At 44.7% G+C, this 24,867-nt stretch overlaps 1 protein-coding gene across 5 annotated transcripts in view; it reads left to right on the plus strand.

The window, feature by feature from the left end:
- Nucleotides 1-24,867, plus strand: part of CENPE (centromere protein E) — a 2,471,681-nt gene that overhangs the window by 799,246 nt on the left and 1,647,568 nt on the right. For all 5 annotated transcript variants that reach the window (XM_069630970.1, XM_069630968.1, XM_069630972.1 and 2 more), the window contains one exon: nt 18,700-18,854. In XM_069630970.1, coding sequence (XP_069487071.1) covers nt 18,700-18,854 — 155 coding nt within the window. The remainder of the gene's footprint in view (nt 1-18,699; nt 18,855-24,867) is intronic.

Below are 24,867 nucleotides of genomic sequence, written 5' to 3' on the forward strand. Positions count from 1 at the left end.
CAGAGTCTCAACCTAGTTCTTGCAGGACTCTTGAAAGTGCCATTATAACCATTGGAAACTGATCCTTTTGAAGTTCCTTTCTTGGACAGTTGCATTCCTTATAGCCATCACATTGGCAAGGAGAGTCTCAGAGCTACAAGCCCTCATGGTAACTGAACTATACCTACGGTTTTTCAGAGACAGAGTAATCTACAACAAACCCACAATTTATGCCGAAGATGCCATCCGAATTTCACAAATTTTCTTTGATTACTTTACCAGCGTTCTTCAAAGAGGCGAAAACATCAGCTCAAATTGCATTTTACTCTTTAAATTGTAAAACAGCACCGAAATACTACATAGACGTAACCAAATCTTCAAGGGCCTCTACTCTGCTGTTTCTGGTCTACGGACCACCAAACAAGAGGAAGGCGATCTCTCAGCAAGAAATCTCAAGATGAATATCATCCACCATCTGTTTGCCATGCAAAGACAAACCACTGACTGGTCCTGCCCACTCGACAAGAGCTACGGCCGTATTGGTGGCTATGTGATCTGGAGTGCCCCTTAAAGACATTAACGTGAACTGAACATTTCAGCCACACGTTTCGCTGCTACTTGGCATCAGACGGTGGATATAAGCGAGACTTTACATCGGAAACAATACATTTGGATGCTACGCGTTCAAGACTGAAGGAGTTGATCTAGGTAAGAAATCTCTCAGATACACTATAGCGGTATGGCTGTGACGGTTGTTAGCGAACAGATAAATGCAATATTGATTTATTTACTTTGAGTTTGCCTTGGTTATTAACGCGGCAGCCTCCATCCGACTACTCATCATGGTCCTAAGGTTATATTTATTTTCATTTATCCCATACAGGCATTACAGACTTAGAAGGGAGAATATAACTTCATCGTGCAGTTAAGATTTCATCTTCACTGTGTTAGGTGGGGGACACAATGTTAACTGACTTAAATCCGAACCCCTTTGCATACTGCATTGTTGGGTAAGAATATTATGATGGTAGTTAGCGATTCGACCAAAACAATTCAGATGCACTTATCGCTCTGCAGTCGTGCCATCTGTTTTGCACGGCAACTTCTTCCTGACCCGAATTCATGGGTCTAATGCACTGTCTATCTTTACTTACCACATATAGAAAAGCCTTACTTGGGAGCAAGATTTGAACTCCCCCGTTCAGTGAAGTCTTCATCCTTACCATAAAGGTTCCGTAGAATGATATACGTTATTCCACTTCAATTTGAACTTCTCTGCATAATGTACTGATGGGTACGCAATATGTTTCCTAATATATTTACATGGAGAACCACCATACATAGTTCCATATAAATCTAACACTGGGCATCTTTTTTTTTAGGACAACCAGTGTTACGCTATAGTTGAAAGATAGGAAAGTTGAATCACTGTGAACAAATTCTATGAATTTTTATTCCCTCTCCCACACCTGACCCACGCCTTTAAAACAGCAGAGTGACAGCATCTACATGTTCAGAACACAGGTAGACCTTCTGCATATTTTCTTAAGATTCTCACAACTGTAGGCCTTAGAACCTGCCCGTGCAAACATTCAGTTGAATCATTATGCGTAATATACAAGTGTAGGTTCTTTTGTACCTTTATAAATGCTATGTGTTGTGGTTTTTAGGTGTGCCATTTAATTTTTGTATACCTCTGGGTTTATGGCTATATGGAAAGTAGACTGTGGATTGAGTTATGTATATAAATAACAATGCATGGCGGAGAAAGATTTATAATGGAATGATATGCTACCTTTGTTAGACCAAACAACGTTTTAGGTCGGATGGTTTGCTATATTGGAAAAACTATTGAGAGATTGCAATATTCTTGAGATATCTACAAAAAGGTATAGGCCTTCTCTGTATATGTTTTCACAGATATTTTTGCTCCTTGAACATTGAACTTGAAACTCTGCTTTATTTAAATTTACCCTGCCATCCACAGGATATAGATTGTTTACACTCACCTGTTTTTGGTTTATCTGTTAATTTACATTATTTATGATGATCATTGAATGTTTTTCAGAAAATGCATCTATTTTCAAGTAAAAATACACTTTTTATTATATATATGAATTCTACTTGACTGATTTATTCAGCTTTGATGGTGTGCAGGGGACGGGAGTGTCTCTAGAGTTAGACACCTTTCCTAGTTGCTTATATATCTCAGATTCTGTGTCAGTCTGTTTTCCTCCCCTGTACCCCAAATACTTCTTTAATGTTGTGGACATTGTGAAATTCTATTTTGTGTAAAAGGTGTGCACCTATAGATCTGTTTTCCTTCAAGACATTTGTCAGGCAGTCAATTGGTCTGTCCCGCACAAGTTTACCAGGCATTACTGCCTTTAAGATGCTGATGATGCGAAGACTGGAAGAGCAGTCCTGCAGTGCCTTTTTCAATGAGATATTTTTCTGTTACCTCCCGCCATCTAATGTTCATAGTGCTGTGCAAGCTTCATAGCACGTGATTCTATGAAAGATCCAATGCTGAAGGAAGGGGTAAGTTCCTTACCTGTAATTTCATTACACCAGCATTGGTATCTTTCATAGATTCACATGCGCCCTCCGGCCATCCCCTACAGAAAAGTCCCCTTGAATACAAGCAAGTCCAGCATGTGCTGTGTAGAATCTGAAGGGAGCAACTACATACTCGACATCCAATTGGTGGAGGGCAAAAGCACCCAAAAAGAGGACAACGGACTACACAATAGACACTTATTGTGTTCATAGCATGTGAATCTCTGAAACATACCAATGTTGGAGAAATTGATTTACAGGTAAGAAACGTACCGTTTCGCCGCTTGGGCCTCTGGGGAATGCATTGACAGTAAAGTGGAATATTGATCTCTTCTATGCTTAACCTCATTCCAACCACCACATGATTCCTTTTGTTTTCCTGCCTGGTCCCCACGTGTCTTATATGTTTCTGGGCCACCCAAATCCTGATCACTCTGGATCTAAACCCGTCCATCTGTCTTTGCTGATGTCGGTTGATGAGAGTGGACCACCTCTCCATTTAGAGGACTAAGCCCTCAATCCACATTTCAAAAGTCTTTGCCTTCATGCTTGGCTGTTGAGAGGCTGAGGTTATGCTCCTTGCATAGCCTTCCCCATGGAAAAGTGACCTTTGAGTGTGACACTGTCTTGGCTTCTCAAGGTAGTTTTAGACTTCCATTGAAAATCCACCTTCCTGTGTAGCCACCACTCCTAAGCTTGGATAGTTTTCAACGTCTGAATTTACTGCTTCTGATTCTTGTGAATCTGCTTGGAATCACCTGCTTTGCATATAGTGTGACATCTAGTAATTGCAGAGTATTGGATCTTTTAATTCGAAGATCGAAAAGAGACACCAACATGGGGGTGACTGTAACACTATCCCTATCATGATGTATAGCCTCAAGGTCCCCCAGATTAATTTTTTCCACCTTTCTGGTTGGTTGCTTCATGCAGATCTCGTATTTCGTTATAATGTTGCTGTTTCCTGCGTCTGGCACATCCATCAGCAGACATTCTCAATGACCCTCTTCGAGGGCTGTTCCTGTTTTGCTGCTCTGCAACTTTTGCTGCCTCCAGTGACTCGACTGCTGTTTCTCTGCCTTGGCCTTCAGGCCCGGCCTTACAGTAGGCAGAGTTGTTAGGAAAAATGTCCATTTATGTGTAATTTTCCCTCCAGTTGTGAACCCACTACTTTTTTGCTTTGTTTAAACACCATAGTCTGACTTTGCCGGAGGAGCCCAGCCTTCTGCTGCACTCCTCTGGGCTTTTCGCTCACTTTATTATGGGGAAACTGACTGTCTGTCCCCAATGCACATCCTGGGTGCCAGAGAGTCAGGAGTGCTGCGAATGCCTGGGACCACTGTGGTCTGTGATTGGTCCATGTATGGTATGCCTGAATGTGAGCAGATCTCCCATTGGGTTTTCTGCGTTTTGGTGCGAAGGAGATTCTGGATTGGAAAAGGGTCCACAGAGCTATACCATGTCGATCTCTGGAGTTCTCACTGAACGAAGGATTAGGATCCAAGTATCCTGAAACTAAGAAGCCTAGTCGAGCAACCGCTGGTGACCCGCTGGAAGGTTTGGCACCCTGAGCCCTCTTTTGTCCTGCTGGACAGCTCTGCATCTGGTCGTCCTAGAAGGTCTGCGAAGACGCTTCGACCCATTGGAATAGTGGGACCAACTATTCTCGGAACCTTCATCAAACCATGCAAGTAAGCCTGCTAAGAAGTGTCCCTGGGCCAACCATTGGGCTGACCAGTTTATGCAGAATCTTTGCCCTGATACCACCGCCGTTTCAAGGAGGCACTCGAAACTTGGTAAGTCGCTAGCTCTGAGTTCACGGCACTCTCGCACCGAATTTCGTACACTTGGCATTCCCAGGTCTGGAGTAAAGTGAGTGCGCCTGAACCAGAGTATGCGCGGTTACCGCGTCGCCCATCCGTGGTGACGAACTTTGCAGGTGCACTGCGTTTGTGCCCCTCTTGCCCCTGAAGCCTGCTGCAGTGAAACTGGCCTGGTCCATCCACCAGGAGCGGAGAAATCGGCACTGTCCTGTTTGGGAATCATTGCTGTGTCTTCGTTGAAAGCCGCAGAGCCGCCAAATTGCTGCACTTGAACCTGCACCCAAAATTGACTCGACTGCCGAAGTTTGGTCCGGAGTGCGCCGGGGGTCGGTGAGTAATTACAACCCTAACTGGTGGCCCCTCTCCTCCATCCATTTTTACTCATGAGTGGCCCCTGAGGGCCCCCTCTCCTTTCCACTGCTAATGCGAACTAGTGAACCATTCCCGAACTCTGGAACCTGTTCTGCCCTGTTGGGGAAATACTCCACGAATATTGGGAATTTATTCATCGCCTTACCCACCTTCCTGAGCAGCTACAGACCCTTGAAGAGACCCCGTTTTGCCCATTTGCATTACCGCGTGCGTCAGCATTGCAAGTACATTTGAGCACTAGGCTCCACTCTTCTAAGGGATTGGACTGCCTCTCAGTAGTATTGTGCTGGATGCAGAAGGGACTAAAGACTATTTGCACTGCCTGTTTCCTTCCCCTTTTAGGTACGGATCCGTTTCGTGCATTAACCCTTTAGACCCCATTGGTCTTGTATATATGGATTTAGAAAGGAATTTATTGATCTAAAAGTATTACTGTGATTGTTATTGTGTGGTGAACTTTCAAAGGCCTTGAAATAAATGTATTTGTATTTTTAATATATCTACACCTGCCTGTGAGTGATTTGTAAGTGTCCTTTACTCTGTGTGCTCATTGAGGTCTTTCAGTCACCCTCACCCCTCCTGAGACCTAGTCTTGACCGCCGCCAATGCTACCTTGATTGGTCTGGCTTGTCCAGAAGGTTACCCTGTTCCAAGAAACTAGGATGGCCTTCTGAACCTCTGCCCACCAGGTCAGAGTTCAGAAATCCGTCTTAACAAGAGTGGGGACACTTTTTCTCTTGACACTTTTTTTGGCGCTTCTCTTCTGAGAGTGCCTTTTCTTTTCTACCCCTCCTCCTCTTCCTTTTCCTATTATGGAGCAAACTCCTTTTAAATGTTGTCCTTCGTGTAACTGCAAATATCCGTGGAAAGACACTTTCAAGGAGTGTAACCGGTGTCGTCCTCATGACCACGAGGAACAGCGTTGCAAGGACTGTAAACTCTTCAGGCCTAAGATGTTTAAGGACGGACGTATCAAGCGGTGGGTGGCCTATGCTATGCAGGCCGAGCGTCACTATGCTATGCAGGCCGAGTGTCACTGTCCCGCCGGCGCTTCGGTTGAGGAGTCCATAAGCAGGCACGTCTCCATTTCAGAGTCGGAAGATGTAACTGTGGAGCCTGCTGACTCGCGAGTGCCTGTCCCCCGCTAAGCATGCTGTCAGCGTTGCCATGTGGAAATCGCACTCTGGGGACAAAGCACCATTTTTTTTTTCTAAGGCCAAAAACCCAACCCCCTCAGCTTCCTTCGACGGTTTAGTCGAAAAATCCATCGGCACCCTAAGGCCTGTTGAATGCTTTGCCTCACAGGACGCAGTCCCTTAAATGTTGGTGCATGTTGTGGAGGCATAGAAAGATGCGCCGAAACATGCTTGCCTTACAAAAACACTCCCCAAACTCCAGGAGAAGCTTTCCCAGGCCCACTACTCAAGGCTATGGCCCCAAGAAGACCTCACCTTTGCCTTTAGAGTTTTCTCCTGCCTCCCCATACCTGTCACAAGCCCTTCAACTGGAGCCTGTTCCTTCTGATTTGCTTTTTCCTCTTCCCAAAGACTCCCCTTCCTCTGCATGGACAAGAGGAAGGTTTGAGGCCTGCATGAACAAGATGTCCGAATGTATTAACTTGTCTGGGAAATTAAGCAACATCCTGAAGAGATCACGCCCTCAGGAGGACTGCGCTAGGCCCTTTAAGTCCCCAAGGGAACACTCTCCTGGGACTTGTTTTTCCTCTCCTAGACCTTTTTTGCTTGATCCTCCTGAGAATATTTTCCAGGATGATCAATATGACCCAGAAAACAATGTTTTATTATGTTCTGAATCCAGATTACTCCCAGGACCCGGTTTCTTAGGATTCAGATACCTGTACACCCACAGATCACCTGGGGAATTGGCCCACTACCCCTTCTCATGAGGCTGAACCCGACCATATATTTGTGAACGCTCCTCCCGTCTCTCAACCCCGGGAGGCTTTATCAGTAGATGATCAGATGCTGTACAACACCCTCCTTAGGAATGCTGCAGACCACTTTAAAATTGTGATGCAGGAGAAAGTCCCCCGTCAGCAGGCCATCCTGCTTCTGAACTCTGTCAAAAAGCACACTGCCCCCTCCTTGCTCATGCCCTCCCTTACTCAGGCCGTCAACCCAGGGGTCGAGAAAATGTTTTTCCCTGAGCCTTCTGATGCACTATACATCAAAGGACATTCCATTCCCGATTCCCTCTTTTCCACAACCAGGAAACATGCAGGGGTTACACTGTCTTCATCTGAGTCTCCCCCCGACATGCACATCACTTTGTCGGCTACTTACAGTACCTGCATAGCTAATACAACTCTCCTTGCTAGCTATAATGACTTACAGTGGAGACTATTGTTCGAAGGCCTGCAACATTTACCAGGGCCTATTTGATCACAGATACTGGCAGTGGTACGCAAAGGGCGTCGAGTGACACAAAACATATTGAAAAACACCCTTGATTAAGCAGAGACTGCGGGTAGGGTACTAGCGGAAGGCACCCTGTTGAAGTGCCACGCGTAGCTGAAGAATTCTGGTTTCAAGCCTGAGACACAGGCCTCACTTATTAATAAACTTGTTGATGACTTTGCCTTCTTCGACAAAGCAGTCGACAAATGCCTCGACTCCTCAAAGGAGCATGCCACTTTTAAGTCTCTGAATCAAATCTTGGTCAAGCCATTTTTTCAGTGCAGGGTCTTTAATATCGCCGGTCCTTTTGTGGGCAATCCTTTCCCTGCTCAACTCCAGGTGCCTAGGGAGCTGGAGGATCTCCCTGGTATTCCAGCCAGAGCACATACGGCAAATTTCAAATCCTTCAACAAGGATTTTGGTGTGGCAGGGGTAGCAGAGAAATTCGGCAGCCACAGGCTCTCCTGCCCCGGTCAGCAAAAGGCTAGGCGGTTCAGGTCGCCTCCCATGTTTCCCCAGTAGGGAGATGATTAACATCTTTCACCCATACATGGGAGGGAATCGCCTCTGATCAGTGGATCCTCAAAACCGTCAGTGGCGGCTATTGTATAGAATTTCTCCATCCACCGAAAAGCAGAATACTGTCTCCAGAACATCTCCACAACCTACTGGAGGAAGTACAGATCCTGCTGCAGAAGGGAGAGATCAAGGTCGTCCCAGATATTCAGGTGAATAAGGATTTTTATTCAATCTACTTCCTTGTACCCAAAAATTAGCTAACCACGTACCCTGTTTTAGATCTGCGTCCTGCGAACAAGTATGTCAAACCTCAAAAGTTCAGGATGACAACTTTTATTGTGCATTGGTTATAAATATACAAACCTTTAGCACATGCAAAATTGTGTAAAATTGTGTCACAGAAAAACAAGAATATAATTTAAACAATGATAACTTCATCATTCAAGTAGAACATTAAAATTGGATAAAAGCAAATATTATGAACATTTCAGACAATCCATTAGATTAGTAACAGCTTTAAAATCATGTTGAAATGGAGTTAAGACAATACTAGGACTGGATACATACGGGATCACAAATGATATAAAAGGATTCCACCGGGTAGTGCAATTAAATTAAGGACAACTTTCCATACATGATAGGCAGCCGTTGACATAATTGATTGAGCCCCAAAAAGGCTGCTCCAAAACTGGTCAGCTCTTCAGATAAAATGGCATCATTGTAGGGCAGTTGGTGAGATGACGTGCAGTCTCCATAGACCAGTTACAGACACAAGTCCTCTCATCTCGGGGTAAGTTTGACAATCTGTCAATATACTCACGTGAAGGTAAAATGTTGAATTGCATTTATATGATGAATCTGCGAATTTGAAGAGAATAATTTAGTTAGATGTGGCCAAAACAGATTACGTTTAAAACACTGAGTACTATATGCCACGTATAAAATATTTTTAGCTAGAGACTCAATATTTTGCCTAATATCCAAATCTCTAGTTTTGTTCTTTAAAACAACTAAGAAATTAGGGGCTAGGATTAAATGCTCAAGCTCAATATCGATTTTCTTAGTGACGAAGTGCAGTGGAGCATAATTCTGGTCAAAAATTATTAGTACTTGCCCAAGAATATTGGGTAGCCAGTAAGCCCATTAGCGTGTCAAGAGCTGGTGGAGAGGTACAAATATTAAGAACGAATGTTCAGCCTTGGAGCCATAAAGTGCAGTTAGAAGGAAGACCCAATTCCAACCGAAGAACCTCAACTGGTACCGAGGTACTCCTAATATAGAACGTAGCAGTTTGCCTTCAAACTTACCCACCCAATTTAACTTGGATTCGGGCAAGATTGCAAGGCCGTATAGTATCCCAGGAAGAATACTCGTTCGAGACTTTAAAAAAAAAGACAAAAAATGTCATGAGATAAAACCATTTATTTAATGATTTTAGGTCAGATGAAATCCCTGTACAAATAGAGTACAGGGGATGAGCCAATAGGAACTTTCAGATATATATATATATCTATCAATGATTACCAAAGGGGTTCCATTGAGTAGCCAACGAAATCCAATCAGTTTGGAATTTCCTTCTATAATTAACATTTTTGTTTTTAATTAATTTACTTTTAAGATTTCTTTTGTTGCAGAAGAAGATGGCGTGGTCTGGTCCAACAAAATGCTATTGTCCACTTATCCAAGCCATGCTACAGATGTAATACCAATACAGGGAGGAAATTATGTTCAGCATCGACGGCTGGGGCCATATTCACAACAAAAACATTATAAAATAGCAGGGCTAGAATGCAGCCCTGTTTCAGACCGGTGTTAGTTGATACTTCCCGTGAAATTTCCCCCTCCTGGTTTATACGCACTACTACCGCTGTATTGGAGTACAAGGCGGAGATGAAATATAATAAAGCAGGGTCTATTTCCCCAATCTTTTAATTTCATCCAGAGGAACGGGCGCGAAACTGTGTTGAACGCCTTTGTCTACAAAGCATAGGTAAAGTTTGCTTTTTCATTTACTCTTAAATTCAACTGTAAACAAATGGAGGGCACCGAGATTGTACAGGGTGCTTTGCCCTTTACGGAATCCAATTTGGAAAGGGGATGCCCATTGAGAACGTTTTCTCAAAAGTATGGCTGCAAAGATCTTGTGACGTATGTGTTGCTTTGTTAGAAATCTATAATTGTAAGGATCAGTATGGCAGCCCTTTTAAAGAACGGCACCAAAATAGATTTCCACCAGCTCATCGGTATAGTGCCACTGATTAAGATGTTATGAAATAGGTTCTCTAATACATGAGCAATGAATTGGGTATTTTCCTTCAGCACAACACTAGCCAAGGAGTCTGGGCCGGATTTTGTAAGGGCTTTAATTCTCAAAATATTGTCCCTTTCAAAACCAGCCAAGAGAGATGGAGAAGAAAGTAGCCCTAGTAGGAGGATTTGCAGAGTCGAAATAAAGTTCTGAGATAGCCGAAGTCCACACTGATTCGCCAATTGGATTAAGTTCCACCAAAGACTTCCCATTAATTAAGTGTCTTGCCATTGATTAGAATTTCTTGTTGTCGCTACTTCGAAGCAGGCCAAAGAAAATTCCAGTCAGCGTTGAAGATGGAGAATGTATTACTTTTAAGCCAGTTCTTATATTGTGTGTGGGCATAAGTGATGCGTTTCTTTTTCTTACTCAATGTGTATAATTGCGTCTAATGAGGATGAATTTCTCACAGTGGGTCTTTTTGGCTTGATGTATTACTAAATCAAATATTATTTGTTTATACAGTGTCAGTAGATACCCGGTGGTCTAAATGTAAAATTTTTCTCAAAAGTTGCATCAGTGAGGCAAAGTCCCAATTATTCGTCACCAACCTCGGTAATAATGAAGTTTCGTTAATGCGCACAATGTTGTTGATGTTAGAGATGTTCTTCCTGCTCCATATGATATGGTTTCCCTGGGTATTTACAGTAATATGAGAACTGATATGGTAGCACTACGAGGAGAGATTTTACAAGACCAGGAGAATGTGGCCTGAGCACTCAGCAAAGTAAATAAGGTATATACTGAGTCTCAACAATCTCTAAATGTCCTGTCCACAAAATGTAACCCAAACAAGAGGAGATTTTCCCATTCATCCATGTACAGTGTGATGATCTTATGCTACTATTTTTGTGATTCAAACATAAATGAAATATGACAAGAAGATTAACCCATCCCAAGACGCCCCAGATGATGCTGAGTTAGTTGCCCAACACATTTCATCATATGAATCATTCAATGAAGATGGAATGGATGGTAATAGTAGGGAGGCGTTTAGAATGCCTGCCACTGCAATATTACCACTCAAATGCAATTCGGTCCATTTATCGTGTATTTTAGTTATATATTGCTGGATTTCATTAGTGGCTAAATCCCCACGAGGATTATACATATTAATAATCAGAGTCGCAGAAGAGGAAGAATCAGAAAAGATAGCATGTAGAATGTACTGAGAAGTGATTTTGTCACACAAGGTTTTTAATTGAAAGTGAATTGAGCTCCAATTGCTAAGCCTCCTGCGGGATATCCACTAGTTCCTCGTCTAGCAGGACAGAACCACAAAAGTACAGAATGACCCCTCTGCAGGAAGTAATGCTGCTGCTACAACATGGGGATTACATGGCCAACTTGGATATGAAATATGCATGCTTTCATATTTCAATGTTGCCATCGCACAGAAAGTTCCTTGGGTTCAAGATTGAGAATGCTCACCATCAGTTCAAAGTACTCCCCTTCGGCATTGCCTCAGCCGTGAGAGTGTTTCCCAAGGTACTAGCAGTGGTGGCAGTTCACCTGGGCAGGCAGTCCATTCCATTGTACCCTTATTTCGACGACTGGCTCATAACTGGAGACCTGCACCAGCCGTGTCTGGACAGCATCCAAAAGAATATAGATCTTTTTAACCTGGGTTTCTCAATCAATGAGAAAGTCTAGTCCCCAGTCAAGTCAAACAGTTTTTTAGGAGCCCTAATTTGAACAGAAGACTGACCAAGCTTCCCCTCTGACAAGAGGGTTCAAAACATGTTGTTCCAGATCCCTCAATATGTAGCCAGTCAGGTAACTGTACGGAAAGCCATGTGGCTGTTGTGGATGATGGCATCCTGCATCTTCCTAGTCCCACATGCCCGTCTGCGGATACGTCCTATGCAGGAGTGGCTCTCGAGCCAATGGTGTCAGGTAAGCGGTCAGTGGGACGATCTAGTTGTTTTCTCGACAGCCATTGTGCAGTCTCTGCAGTGGTGGTCGAAGGAGAACCTTCTGAAGGGGAAATCCTTCACCACTCTCACGACGCACGCATGCCGGGCAGGATGGGGAGCTCATCTCTTAGAACAGACAGTGCACAGCATATGGTTACAATCAGTGGCACCCAAACATATCAAGCTGTTCGAACTACTTGCTGTGTTCAAAGCCCTAAAAGCTTTTCAGGTACAACTGCAAGGGGAGACTGTTCTGGTCCTTGCAGACAGCACTACGGCCATGTATTATCTGAACAGAGGGGCACTCACTCTCCATGGCTGTCCAAACTGTCACAGAACATTTGGAAATGGCTACTCAAACACACGTTCTTACTATCCTATGTTCCAGGGGAACACAATCTTCTGGCAGACGAACTCAGCAGAAACTTGCAGTTACCCGTATAACAGAAGGGGTGCTGCACAATGTCTTTGCAGAATGGGGTCATCCAGACATTGACCTTTTTGCAAGACTGGAGAATGCACAATGCCCAGATTACTCCGCCAGTACCCACTGCGAAAGTCCAAAGCAAACTGTCTCTGGATAACCTGGTCAGGGAGATTTGCCTATGCTTTTCCCCCAGTTTCCCTACTCAACAGTTAACTAAATGCACCAGGAACATGTCACACTAATCCTGGTGGCACAAATGTGGGCTCGAGAGTCATCCCCAATCAATACATTCCTCTCTTATTTACTTGTACTGGAATGCCCCTCGGTTTTCCTCCCTCAGGGGCAACCCCCAACCCACCCGTTGACTGTTCCATCCCCTTAAACTTATAACTTTTATACAGTGCTGAGCTCGGGGCGCTATTGCCAGCTGGGACCGATGGCTCCCTTCAGAAGTCGTTCATGTGTGTGTCGTAGATGTATTAACCCAAATGTCTGAAGTGTGGTAGATTTATCTGGAGTGTGCTGTTTTGCCACTCCTGGGAAAGAGTATAGAGTATTGTATTTGATAGTCCCTCAGGCGTCTTTTCACTTCTTTGAAGGACCTTCACAATGCTTGGACTGCTGACTAAAAAAAAGTCAGGGTATATTTGGATTTTGTCCCCGTCTTAGTGCAGCTCCCCTTTTTCTCTGGCTAGTCGCAGGATTGTGTCGCGGTCACTGTAACTGAGCAGCCACGCTATGATAGGACGAGGGGCTGCTCCTGGAACCGGACGGTTGGTGGGCACACAGTGGGCTCTTTCAACCACAAAGAGATGGGACAGTGAGAGTTCTCCGAACAATTCTTTGCACTTGGCTTCTACGAATTTTTCCATCTTCTGAGGGTTCCGTCTCTTTCACCCCAACCAAGCGGATATTATTACAGCAAGTTCTCCCTTCTAGGTCTTCATTTTTGGCTGTTACTGCTTTGACTTCGATTTACAGTGCAGACACCCTGGCCACCAGTGCAGTGCTTCCATCCTCCAAGCCCGACACCCTCTGTTCGACTGTGTCCAGTCGGTCGCCATGCTCATCTAACTGGTGTTGTAGCAGATCGACTTTTGAGGACAGAGAGTCAAGCTTCGAATCGAGGTTCCTGATGCTTGTTTTGAGTTCTAGCATAATCTCTCGAATGTCAATGTCCGGGGTCTGGGCTTCGTTCCTGTCGTGTTCTGCCATTGTTTCTGAGGATTCTGACTGAGTTTGTGGTCCGGGGGTCCTGGTGGAGGATCCACTCTTGAACTTCAGTTTCCTTTGCAATTTGCCTGATTTTCCCATGTTTGGGGTCTGTCGTTGACAGGGTCGGAGTAGTCCGATCGGGAAGTGTCACGACGAGTTGGGGCTGGGGGGTGTTCGACTGTGTCTGGAGGGTTCATGCTGAGGGTCGGTTATTTTCAGGATTCAGTGACCCTATGTCTACGACTGCTGGTAGTGGCTAGTTTGTCCCTCCAGGTGTCAGATGTCTGGCTTGGCTTGGGGTATTGTCCGGTGTGGGTCCAGCGGCCCCCCTTTATATGTAAGCTGTGTTGTTGTCTGAACTGGCACGGTATTGGCTGATCATTCAAAGCTTACACACTCGCCCTGCCCTTTGTCGCTTTGCACTTGTTTCGGGTTTCCCGCTCACTCTTGGTACTTCCTGTCTACGAGATGTTTCACTATTTAGTGCGCTATTTACCAATCAGTGCGGTAGTATGCGGCACGGTCTCCCTTCATTGAGTTACGATGTGTAGAGGTGTTGATGTGTTGGCCTCAGTATTTGCCCAGCTGCAATTGTATTGGTCGACTTGGACAGTATTGTGTCCTGGGTGGGGCGCAACCAGAACTGGGTCTTTCTGTTCTTAGGAGTGTGTGTGTGTGTCAGCTCTAGGCATTTCTATCAACGGGCTCGTACCCAGATGTGATGGTAATTTCTGTGATCCACCGTTCTTTCCTCAGGCCGCCTCCTGTGCAGTGTTGTTCATATTGCACTCTGTTGCTTCGGTCTACGTGATGCCATGGTAGAGGGGTCATAGCAGCGCTATGGGGTCGGCTTCTGGACGCTTAGTTATTGACCTCGGCTGCTTCTTTGGGGTTGATGCCTTGCCGGGGATCAAGGGGCTGGCCTCCAAACTGCCTCCAGCCCCATGTCCAACACCGGGAGGCCGTCCAAACTCCCCGGATTTGCCTTATATTCCTTGCTGTGGGTGGTTGTCTGCGAGGCGGTAAGGGGCTGGTGCGCTCTGTAAGGGCTGTGCAGTTCTAGGCTCATGCAAGTATTGTATCCTATGCAGGCCTGCTCCGGGGGCCGTCGCTGCTGATGGGGGCTGGGAGGGAGCGCTACCCCGCTCCTCTATGTGTAGGGGGTAATGGAGTGCACCCCCTCCTTGTCACTCTATTACTTTGGTGCTGGGGGGTTTGCGATGCGTCAGGCTGTTGGGGCAGTTACTGGGGTGCTGCCGGTATTAGCAGTGTTCACAGCCTCCAAATTATGTTGCCTCTGCTGGCCCAGCGACTATAGCAGTTCACTCACCCATGTTTAATGTTGTAGAGTGGGTTCCGTGCCGACTCTTCTCCTTGTTCTTGCGTCTTCACGGCGATGCAATCCTGGCATCCCCAAAAATGCCGAAGTGGGTGACGGCGCACGGGAGACTCATGGAGACTGAGGTCATACCCCGCGTAACTGTGCTTGCCGGCCGTCTCCTCTCTCACGTACACCACGGCCGCTTCGCTGGATCTCCCTCCGAGGTGGGCCACTCGTGCCGTGGTTCAGAATACGGCAAGCTACCCCCGGACGATGTTGCTGTTGGGTGCCCTGTGTGAGGGTTGGGCTCGACTTTCCTACCTTCCCAGCAGCTCAATGGGTCCAGGCCAGCCACCCGTGTGGTGCCCGCCGAATCCCTGGCACCACCAGCGTTTTCAGGTCGAGCGTAAGATTCTCTTTGTGCCCACCACCGCTCCTGCCCCGAGCCAGTCACTTCTACCACAGCGTTGGGGTAGGGGGTTCAGATAGTCCCTCTGGTCTCATCCAGGGCTCGAAGTGGTGGGAGGGTATTTCGCTGCTGCTGGCATGTCTCTTCTGCCACCTTAGACGTCGGTAATATCAGGATCTTTAGGAGTTCTGCTCGGAGCTCATGGAGGAGCCGACATTACAGTTGGGCTCTCTAGCGCCCTCTTCAGCCTCCTATTTCTAACCCAACTGCTAGATGGGACTTGAATGTTGTTCTTACAAGACTAATGGGATCTCCTTTTGAGTCAATGCGTATAGCTAGTCTTTAGGCTTTCGCCTATAATACTGCTTTTCTGATGGCTATTACCTCTATTAGGAGAGTTGGTGAACTGCAACCCTCTCAGTTTAAGACCCATGTGTTATCATTCATATGGAAAAAGTGGTACTAGGCACACACACACCCACGCTTTGCTCGTAAATTCATTTCTAAGTTCCACGTGAACCAAGCTATCCAACTTCCAATTTTTTTCAGCATTCCACTAACTCACCTGAAAGAAACCACCATACATTCGATGTTAGAAGAGCAGCTGTTTATTACCTTGATCAAACAAAACCAGTAAGAAAGACAGACCAATTCCTTGTCTCTGTTGCTGCTAGTAGAGAAGGGGACCAGGTCTCTATGTAGGCAGTCTCTAAATGTATTGTTAAATGCTTCAAACTACGTTACTCTCTTGCTAAGAGAGATTTACCCTTTATGCCTAGAGCACATTCTACTGTAGGCACAGGAGCTACTTTAGCCTTTATTACAAATGTTCCTCTTGATTATATTTGCAAAACGGTTACCTGGAGTTTTGTTCACACTTTCACTCAATATTACTGCTTAGACACACAGTCCAAGACTGTTCCCCAGGTGGGTCAGGCAGTGCTGCTGTTACTTCACACATCCTATCACCATTTCCTGGTACTGCTCGCTGGTCTGTACTAGGGGTGTCACGGTATTAGTTTTATAACGGTACGATAAACTTCTTGCCAACTGACGGTATATCATGGTTATCGCGGTATAGCAGGCGGAGTTAACTAATCTTAACAAATATTTTCTAAAAGGTCACAAATTGTCAGATTTATCATCACAAACAAAACCAGGCACACAGAGCCAGAATTGGGGTTTTCAACATACTTTCCACTGAAATGCCACCCTTGCTTCCACCAAACACAAGCACACATGTGGAGAGGAGGAGGAGGAGGAGGAGGGGGAGGGGGGCCTGCTGCAACTGGGAAAGTAAACTGATAGCTTTTCTTAAGTGGTCATTTAGGCTTTTAGCTCCCCCACTGGCTACTGGGGAATATGAAAATGTTGCCATCTTTATAACCTGCATGCCACAGATCAATGGAGGATGATGGTAGTATAAGCTTGTGTGCATACACACACACACACGCACGCTCTCTTTACGTTACAGCCTTTAGTTTACTTGTGGGCCAACATGTTACCCTTTGGTATGACAGTAGGGAATACCCACAGAGATTAGTGAATTTCACAGTGTGACTTATTATATGTAAATTCAATGATAGAACCAGGGAAATCCTCCATTGTCATATGTTTAGCAAACATTATCCATTATAAATATATAAACTCTAAAGCCGCCAACCCAAAGTAAACCCTTTTCCTTCTTGGCACTGTATTTATTCTTCCTATTGCTAACTTATTGATTTTGTGTTGGGCACGTGTGGTTTATGGAAGGGCATTAAAAACTGCTCCAACTGAAACTACTTTGCAGATGGCACATCCAACAGTGCAAGACCAAGACTGCGCAGAACTTGCTTACTGCAGCCTTTCCAAATCAGATTGAAAAGCACACTTAACGGTATACCGGTATAAACAATGTGACGGTTATTATTGTTTAATTGAGTGGTTCACGGTATCTTTAACGGTATACCTTAATACCGTTAAATCCCTAGTCTGTGCACAGCCTGTGATTCTAAGGAGATTCACAAGTATCAGAAGACATACATAACTCACCGTCATCGTATTTCTTGTGCTTGTATCTGCTTCAATTCACATGCGACCATCCTTTCTCCCCTTTTGGAGTTGAAAGAACATAGACATCTCACACCTTCTTTTCTTCTGTACTTTCGTATTCTATAAGGCTCCCTCATGGCAGAGCAAAAACAACCGGGGGTGAGGGGTTCTTGGCATGTGAAGGATTTTGGGTACACTACACGTCACGAAAATGGATATTGTTACAGTTACGCCAATGTAGACATCACTTTTCGATCTTCGGAAAAAAGATGCAATACTCTGCGATTACTACTAGATGTCGAACTATATGCATATCATGTCAATCTAAGCCGATACAAGCACCAGAAATACAATTACGGTGAGTAATGAGCAGTTCTTTGTTTGATTTGCTGGTGCCTGAGGCACGGGTAGTATAGGTCAGTGGCAATGCGCTCGTCTTGGAAGTAAGACACTGCAGAGCAACACAGATTCGAATCCCGCGTCAGGCTTAGAAACCTCTTCGCCATCAAGCGCTTTATAAAAAGATAATTATCATTAATAAAGTAAGCATGGTTGTTAATAAATCAACCCTATGCAAGTTGTCTGCATTTCAGAATGCTATGATTTAACCTCTCCCTGGGTATTGTCCTTGTGTTGTGGGCATCTTGGCACATGTTTGACAAGCATTATTGCTTTGATTCATTATCTGGACAGGATACCTCTTGTGGTTGATGCTCCATAGTTTCCTGCTGTAGGTGATGGTTCCTCGCCCTCCTACCTCTTTGCTGCTTTTGATTCTTCGTGAGATTGGGAATGGGTCGATGAAAGCCACTAGAAGAAAACCATTCTTACCTTAGTTTTATTTTTTGGATTCAGCCTTCCTCTCATAGATTCTTATACTTCCAACCTACCCCATGTTAAGGGAATACTTGTAACCGGTCTGTTCTGAGTTTGCTCAGCCTTGAATTCAATCGAAAACTGGACAGAACTAAGGTAAGGGCCGCAGCTGGCTCCATATATAAAACCCATAAATTCACATCTGGATTTGTGGGTGCCAACAGAGTCTCAGCGCACCCCTCGGTGACTGAACATATTTCCAAAGCCAGACTTGCCTCTGGAGGATAATTTAAGGTGATTCATGTGTGGGACAAAAACTAATATATCAAAGAACTTTACTGAAGGTAATGTTGCAAGTTGTTTAATTTGTATTGAATTGTGCTCTGTCATAGAACATAACATTGGTAGTTATTAGGGGTGGTGGGGCTGTACTCCTAAGTATGGTCCTCATGTTTGTCATTTTCAATAGTTGCTATTTAGCAAAGGCAGTCTCCTTGGGCTGTGGATCTATGGAGATGAGTTCTGTGTAAGAGCAATTGTTAAAGGATGCTCCATGTTTGAAGGTATTCTCTGTTTACTTTTAGATCTTCTATCACGTGTGGATTTGGAAAGAAACATTACTGACTTGAAAAAGCAATTGGATAAAGCCCTTGAGGAAAAATCAGAGTTGCAAACAGAAGTAAACTTATTGTCCGAACATAAATCATTGCCAACTAAGGTTGAGAGGCTGAAAAAACAGGTAATCTATATGCTTCTTATTCCATATCCTTACATGAATTTGATGAAAACTGTACATAAGCAGTTGTACTTATTAAATGTTCCATCCACTCAGTTTAGCCATAATCTTTAGCTTGTATGCAATTAATTTATAATGCATTGTTTTCTCTTTAATCACTCTTGATGTTGAAGTCCTCTACTGTCAGAGTGGGGCACCATAACTTTTTCTTTAACCATCAATTTGTAACCTAGTAATCATTAAAGCAAAACATGCCCTCTGTACCTGTTCTTAGGGTTTTACATTTTTTGAAAGTCTTGCTTATGAAAATCTGCAGTTTGGACGAACTGAATACATACTTTTTTGTTAGAGGGGAGTCCACTGCCCATATGCGCCCCCCGCTTGCCAACCCGATGCACTCAACCCCACTGCCCCACTTCCCCTAACCCCACATACACACATTCTTGTAAATGTATTTGGCTAAAATGACCAAAGTGCAAACATTCAAAAGAGAGAATTTTTAACAGGTTACCTGTTAGAAAAGCACAATCAGTGATGTATGTACCCTGTTAATAGCAAAGGATTTTAACACCAAGAATTAAAACTAGGTAGCAGATAACTGTTTTTTCCTTTGAAGCATAGTTTGTCATGCCCTCATCACATTGCCACCAAACCTTACCTTGTAGAATTATAAAGCTGCATGTGATTTCTAATGGATGGCCTCATTCTAGTGATACCTCAGCCAACTGAAATGGCTTCTGGCACAGTTTGGACTGTTTTTCATATCCTCTTGCGGGTGGGTGATCCATACCGGCTCTGTCAACTCCTGAAGGGGATGTCAAAGGCACATAAGTGGAGTCCCAAGAGACTCCCAATCTCAGTACCTTTTTTCTGGATGCTCAATGCTAGGGGTGAGTCAGCTGCTTGTTTCTTATATATTTTTTCTAAATATTGATTAGTTCTCATGAAAATATTGAGGTTCAAACAATGCAAGAATTGCCAACACCATATGCCAGTGTCTTGTTCAAAACGGCACTGGTGCCTTGTGCTGACCATTATTGTCACATCTGCATTACTTGCAAATATAGCCACACCAATGGGCAGTCTGGGGACTAGTTATGCTTTCACAGTGCTATCTCAACCTGAGCAGAGGGAAAGGGCACAATCCCTGCACCAGTAACATCCTTCCACTAACACTAATGTTCTGGCCCACTTCTGTACCTTTGAGGCTTCTTCAGCGTGCCACGCCCTAGAGTAGCAAAGAAAGAAAAAAGGGCAACATCTGTGCAATCCCTTTTTCTGGCTCATGATATCCTGACTAAAAATGGAGGTCACTAGTGTTATTAGGGGCTTCAAGGCGCTGACTTGATCAACAGCAGTGTGGCCGCAAAGGGACCATAGTCCTTACATGTTGATCATTCACTATGGACCCTGAGCGACCACAAAGGGTAAAATCTAATGCAAAGAATAGTGTCTTCACATGCTACTGAATAACGAGCGAGCAGGGTTTTTGACCTTCTTTACACACTTAGTGCACTTGCTGCAAGTGCCAATGTTAGTCAAGTTGAACAACGAAACTACAAAAGTAAATGACACTTTATTACCCCAACGAAACACCTACACAGGAATTGAAAGAGGCTAATAAATGTACAGATAAGTGGTCCACCAGCTATATACATTGAGCCAAACGCCTACAATCCTATTCTCCCTATGATACATTTTAATCAATGGTGGTAATCTTTTAAAGATATAATGCACATCAGAAAACCCCAGACCTGGGTGGAGGTGAGGGGGTGCTTTTGCACGCAACTTAAAATGGCTGCTCTTCAATAGAGCTCCTGCCAGCTAATATTTGCTCCTGATATCCAGTTTACATGTGGCTGCATGCAGATTTCGCTGCTGGAGGTTGTGGGCGGCAGCCTGCATTATTTTTTATTCTTGAACACTCCCTCTCCAACACGGTCTGAGGATCCGAAGACCGGGTGTTGAGCTGCTGCTGGAAATGGCAGCCGCTTTGTAACTAGCATCGGAACGACAGATGCTGTCATTCCATCGCAGTGTGGTGAACTGATTTCGCCACTATTGCCACTAGTACTGTACCTATCCCTGCCGAATGTAGGTGCCTCAACTGCCGCTCCCTGACTCTGTGATCTATTGTCTTCTGAATCAACTGGTGACGGGGGTCTGTGCCATCCCACCGTGGGATCAGTCGGAACTAGCTGGTTAATACGGACCCCAGACATGACGAAGGGAGCTAGGAGAAAATCGAGCTCCATGAATGTTTGCCAAGTCTATCCCAAAGGCTCTGGCTCCCTTGGGTGGTGCTATGTCTTCAGAACTGACCACAGAGCTATCCGAGCCTACAGAAATGCGACATATGATGGCCTCTATGTAGGAAGGGTTTTCTGCTATCCATACTAAGCTGGATGATATCAATGGCACAATTGACAATTGACTCTTATCAAGTCGTGACTGGAGAAGGTACATCAATGACTTGGAGGCAGAAAACAGGGTTGGAGCAGAGGAAGAAGACGTCTTCTCGTTGAAAGCTGATGTAGACTCATTAAATAAACGAGTCCACACCGTTAATAAAAAGAACTACGAACTTCAATCCAGATTGAGCCGCATTAATATTCAGATTATCGTCATCCCGGAGAACAACCTGGATGGCTCCATGGAGGATTTTGTGGAACATACCATTTTTACCCTTCTCAACAAGCCCAAACTGTCGCCTCGGTTTGTGCTGAAGTGGGCCCACCGATCCCTAGTGCCCAAGCCAAAACCTGGATTACCACCTCGGCCGATAATTGCCCGGTTATTAAATTATTGGGACAGGGCCACTATCCTTCCGAGCTGCCTGGGAAAGGGACGGGGGTATTCCTCTTAGGCTCCAGCAGGCTACATATTTACCCAGACTTTTCTGTAGCTGTGCAACAGAAAAGGAGATCTTTCCAGGCAGTTAAAAAGAGGCTCTGGGAACAAGACATGAAGTATGTGATGATGTACCCTGACACGTTACGCATTGATTGCATTGGCAAGACATTTCTTTACAATTCCTTTCTAGATTAATGCTCTGCTGTACCATGAGGTTCTTCAGCCTGCCTCCTACCTCTGTCATGTCATGTTTAAGGTACCAGGTATGTTTGTTATGGATTGACGATTGCCCGATTGCAGGTGCCACTAATGAATCGATGCGGCTGCGTTATGTAATTAGTATGGTCATTGTTCCCCATCGTTTTCTTTTATCTCACTCAGGAGAAATATTACTGTTGAACACTTTACTTCAGTGGCTGTTGTAGTGCTTATATGGGGAGTTTCAAATTGCACTTGATAATGACAGAGTACTATTGATTTTCAGACAAGGTTTGGGGAGTAACTGGAGTTATGCCCTCCCGAGGGCAGCTTATAGACTGCTTAGAATGCTCATACTACTTGTTGAGGATGTGTGAAATCACGTGTGAGAGCTGGAATGTGCGTGGCTTCGGGAACCCTATTTTGAGCGCCACAAAGCTATACTTTTGTTACTACAGACGACCCACACTTTTGCTTCTGGTTGTAAGGGGTTTGTCAGAAACTGGGGAAAAAATAGGTTTTACTCCACATACTCTACGCAGTCTGCAGGTGTCATGATCTTGCTTCATAACTCGCTGCCTTTCAGGCATAAAAAGGTCTCGACAGATCCTCTGGGACAGTACGTTATGGTCTATGGGGTGCTGGCAGGTAGGAAGATGATTTTGCTGAATGTATATGGTCCTAATGTGGATGATCCCGAGTTCTACACCGAAATCGTCAAATATGCTGGCTCTCTACACCTTGATACTTATTTTGTGGGAGGGCGATTTACATACCATTTTAGATGTTGATCTAGAAAGGCCTGGTGCTCATGAAGGCTGCACAAGTGCTACGTAACAGAAGGGCTGATTTGTGTATGATAGATATGTGGAGAGTTCTTAATCCGTGTGACCATACATACTCATTCTATTCCTCCGGCCAAGATTCATTTTCTCGTATAGACCTGTTGCTTATCTCCGACGTCCTTCTCTGTGTGTTTACCAGGGCATGTATATTGGCCAGGACATACTGTGGCCTCTCTCTCATACAGGCATTGTTGGACGCTGCTTTCGAAACAAACCTTAATGACAATGTAAAACTCTACTTTGAGACAAATATAGGGTCAGTCTCCTTGGTGGGCACTCTGTGGAAGGCTTTTAAGGCTTATATTCGTAGCATTGTGATGTCCACAAAGTTTGGGGTTCTCAAAACAACTCAGCAATACATTACAAATAGTGAGGAAAGCCTCTGCCGCTTGGAGCAGCAGCAATCTGCTCACCCTCCCTGCACCACGCTCTCAAGTTAGGGAAGTATTGGACAACTTTAGAGATAATGCATTGAGGCAGCTGATGTTTTTGGGCGCTTGGGTGGTGGCGAGGAGATACAGAAAAGGGAGCGGCATTTGCTGCATATCGGAAATCAGGAACAAATCAGTCACCTTGGTGCACACGTTGTCAGAGGTTAATAGAATAGAGGGCTTCAAGTACCTTGAGTAATACACTAATAAAGACACTTGCTCTGATGCAGTCATCGACAGATTCTGAGGGTCTCCCACTCAAACAATTGTCATCAGAGGCTAATGATCAGCTGGATCTCCCCATCTCCCCTGCTGATATTGGCCAAGCCATTGAATCCTTGCCTGCTGCGAAGGCCCTGGGCCTGAATGGCCATACTGCAGAATTCTATAACAATTTAAAGTGTTCCCTAGTTTTCTTATCTTCATAAAGTATGGGTAGAGGTCCTCGAGCTATGTATGCCCCCCAAAACCATGAGAGAAGCGGTTATTACGGTGCTATTAATGCAGACAAGCCAGCCGAACACTGCAGTTCTTAACACACACTCTCCTTGATAAATTCAGATGTGAAGATTTTTGCTAAGGTTCTGGCTTCTAGCTTAACACCTACATGTCTTGCATCATACACACCGACAAAGCAGGCTTCATACCCGGGTGCTCTATAGCGCTCAACCTTCGCAGTCTTTTCACATTTTTGCACAAATAGGCCTGGAAGTTCGGCAGTGGCTGCCATGCTTGACATAAAGAAGGCCTTTGATTCGACCTTGTGGGGCTTCATCTATGCTGTGTTATAGAAATTTAACTCGGTCCCAATTTCGCATCTTATGTGCGGTTACATTACACCTCACTGGTTGCAAGAGTTTGCTCTAATGGGATACTGTTGGCTGCATTCTGCAAAGCTAGGGGCATACGACAAGGGTGTCCGTTATCACCTTAACTATTTGCTATAGCTATCGAACCCTTTGCTGATCACATTCGGCACAAGCATAGAGGCATCTGGATGACTGCCAAACCGGAAATCATATCCTTTTATGCGGATGACGCGATAGTTTACATTAGGGATTCGCCTGAGCCCAGTCATGTGAGATGTCATTGCTTTTTGGGAGATATTTGTCCTCCGTGCAAACTGCACTAAGTCAGAAATTGTCCCTCTTATGGACGCTGAGACCAAACCCTGTGATTTACTTGGTTTCTCATTGGCTCCATCTGAAATGAAGTACCTGGGGATTACTATGACTAGACGGCACACTACCTTATTTGATTGTAATTCCACCAAATACTTGTCGCACCTCGCGCTTAAGCTTACGGCCTGGTCGCGATTTCCATTGCGGGTAGAATAGCGCTGCTCACAATGATAGTCCTCCCAAAACGTCACTTGTTTCTTCCCAAATATTCCATTATGGCGAGTATGCACTTTTTCATAGAGCTGGAAGCTGCCATCAATGCTTTTGTTTGGCATTCAGCCGTCATGCGCCTCAAATGGGATACCTTGACCATCACTCTGTCAAAACCACCTAGGCATTACAGGATCAGTGTTTGTGACATACCCACCTGTTGTTGATTCTTGATTCTGTACTGCATCCTTGTATTTACTGCAACTAACCTGGGGCTTCAACCCATCCGCTCCTCACTATTACCGTAATACTAGTGCCGCTTTCCGGCAAGCCTGCCTAATCTCGTCTGTATATGCAT

This window comes from Ambystoma mexicanum, chromosome 6q, assembly GCF_040938575.1.
Source record: "Ambystoma mexicanum isolate Mex_15411 chromosome 6q, UKY_AmexF1_1, whole genome shotgun sequence".
Taxonomy (NCBI): Eukaryota; Metazoa; Chordata; class Amphibia; order Caudata; family Ambystomatidae; genus Ambystoma; species Ambystoma mexicanum.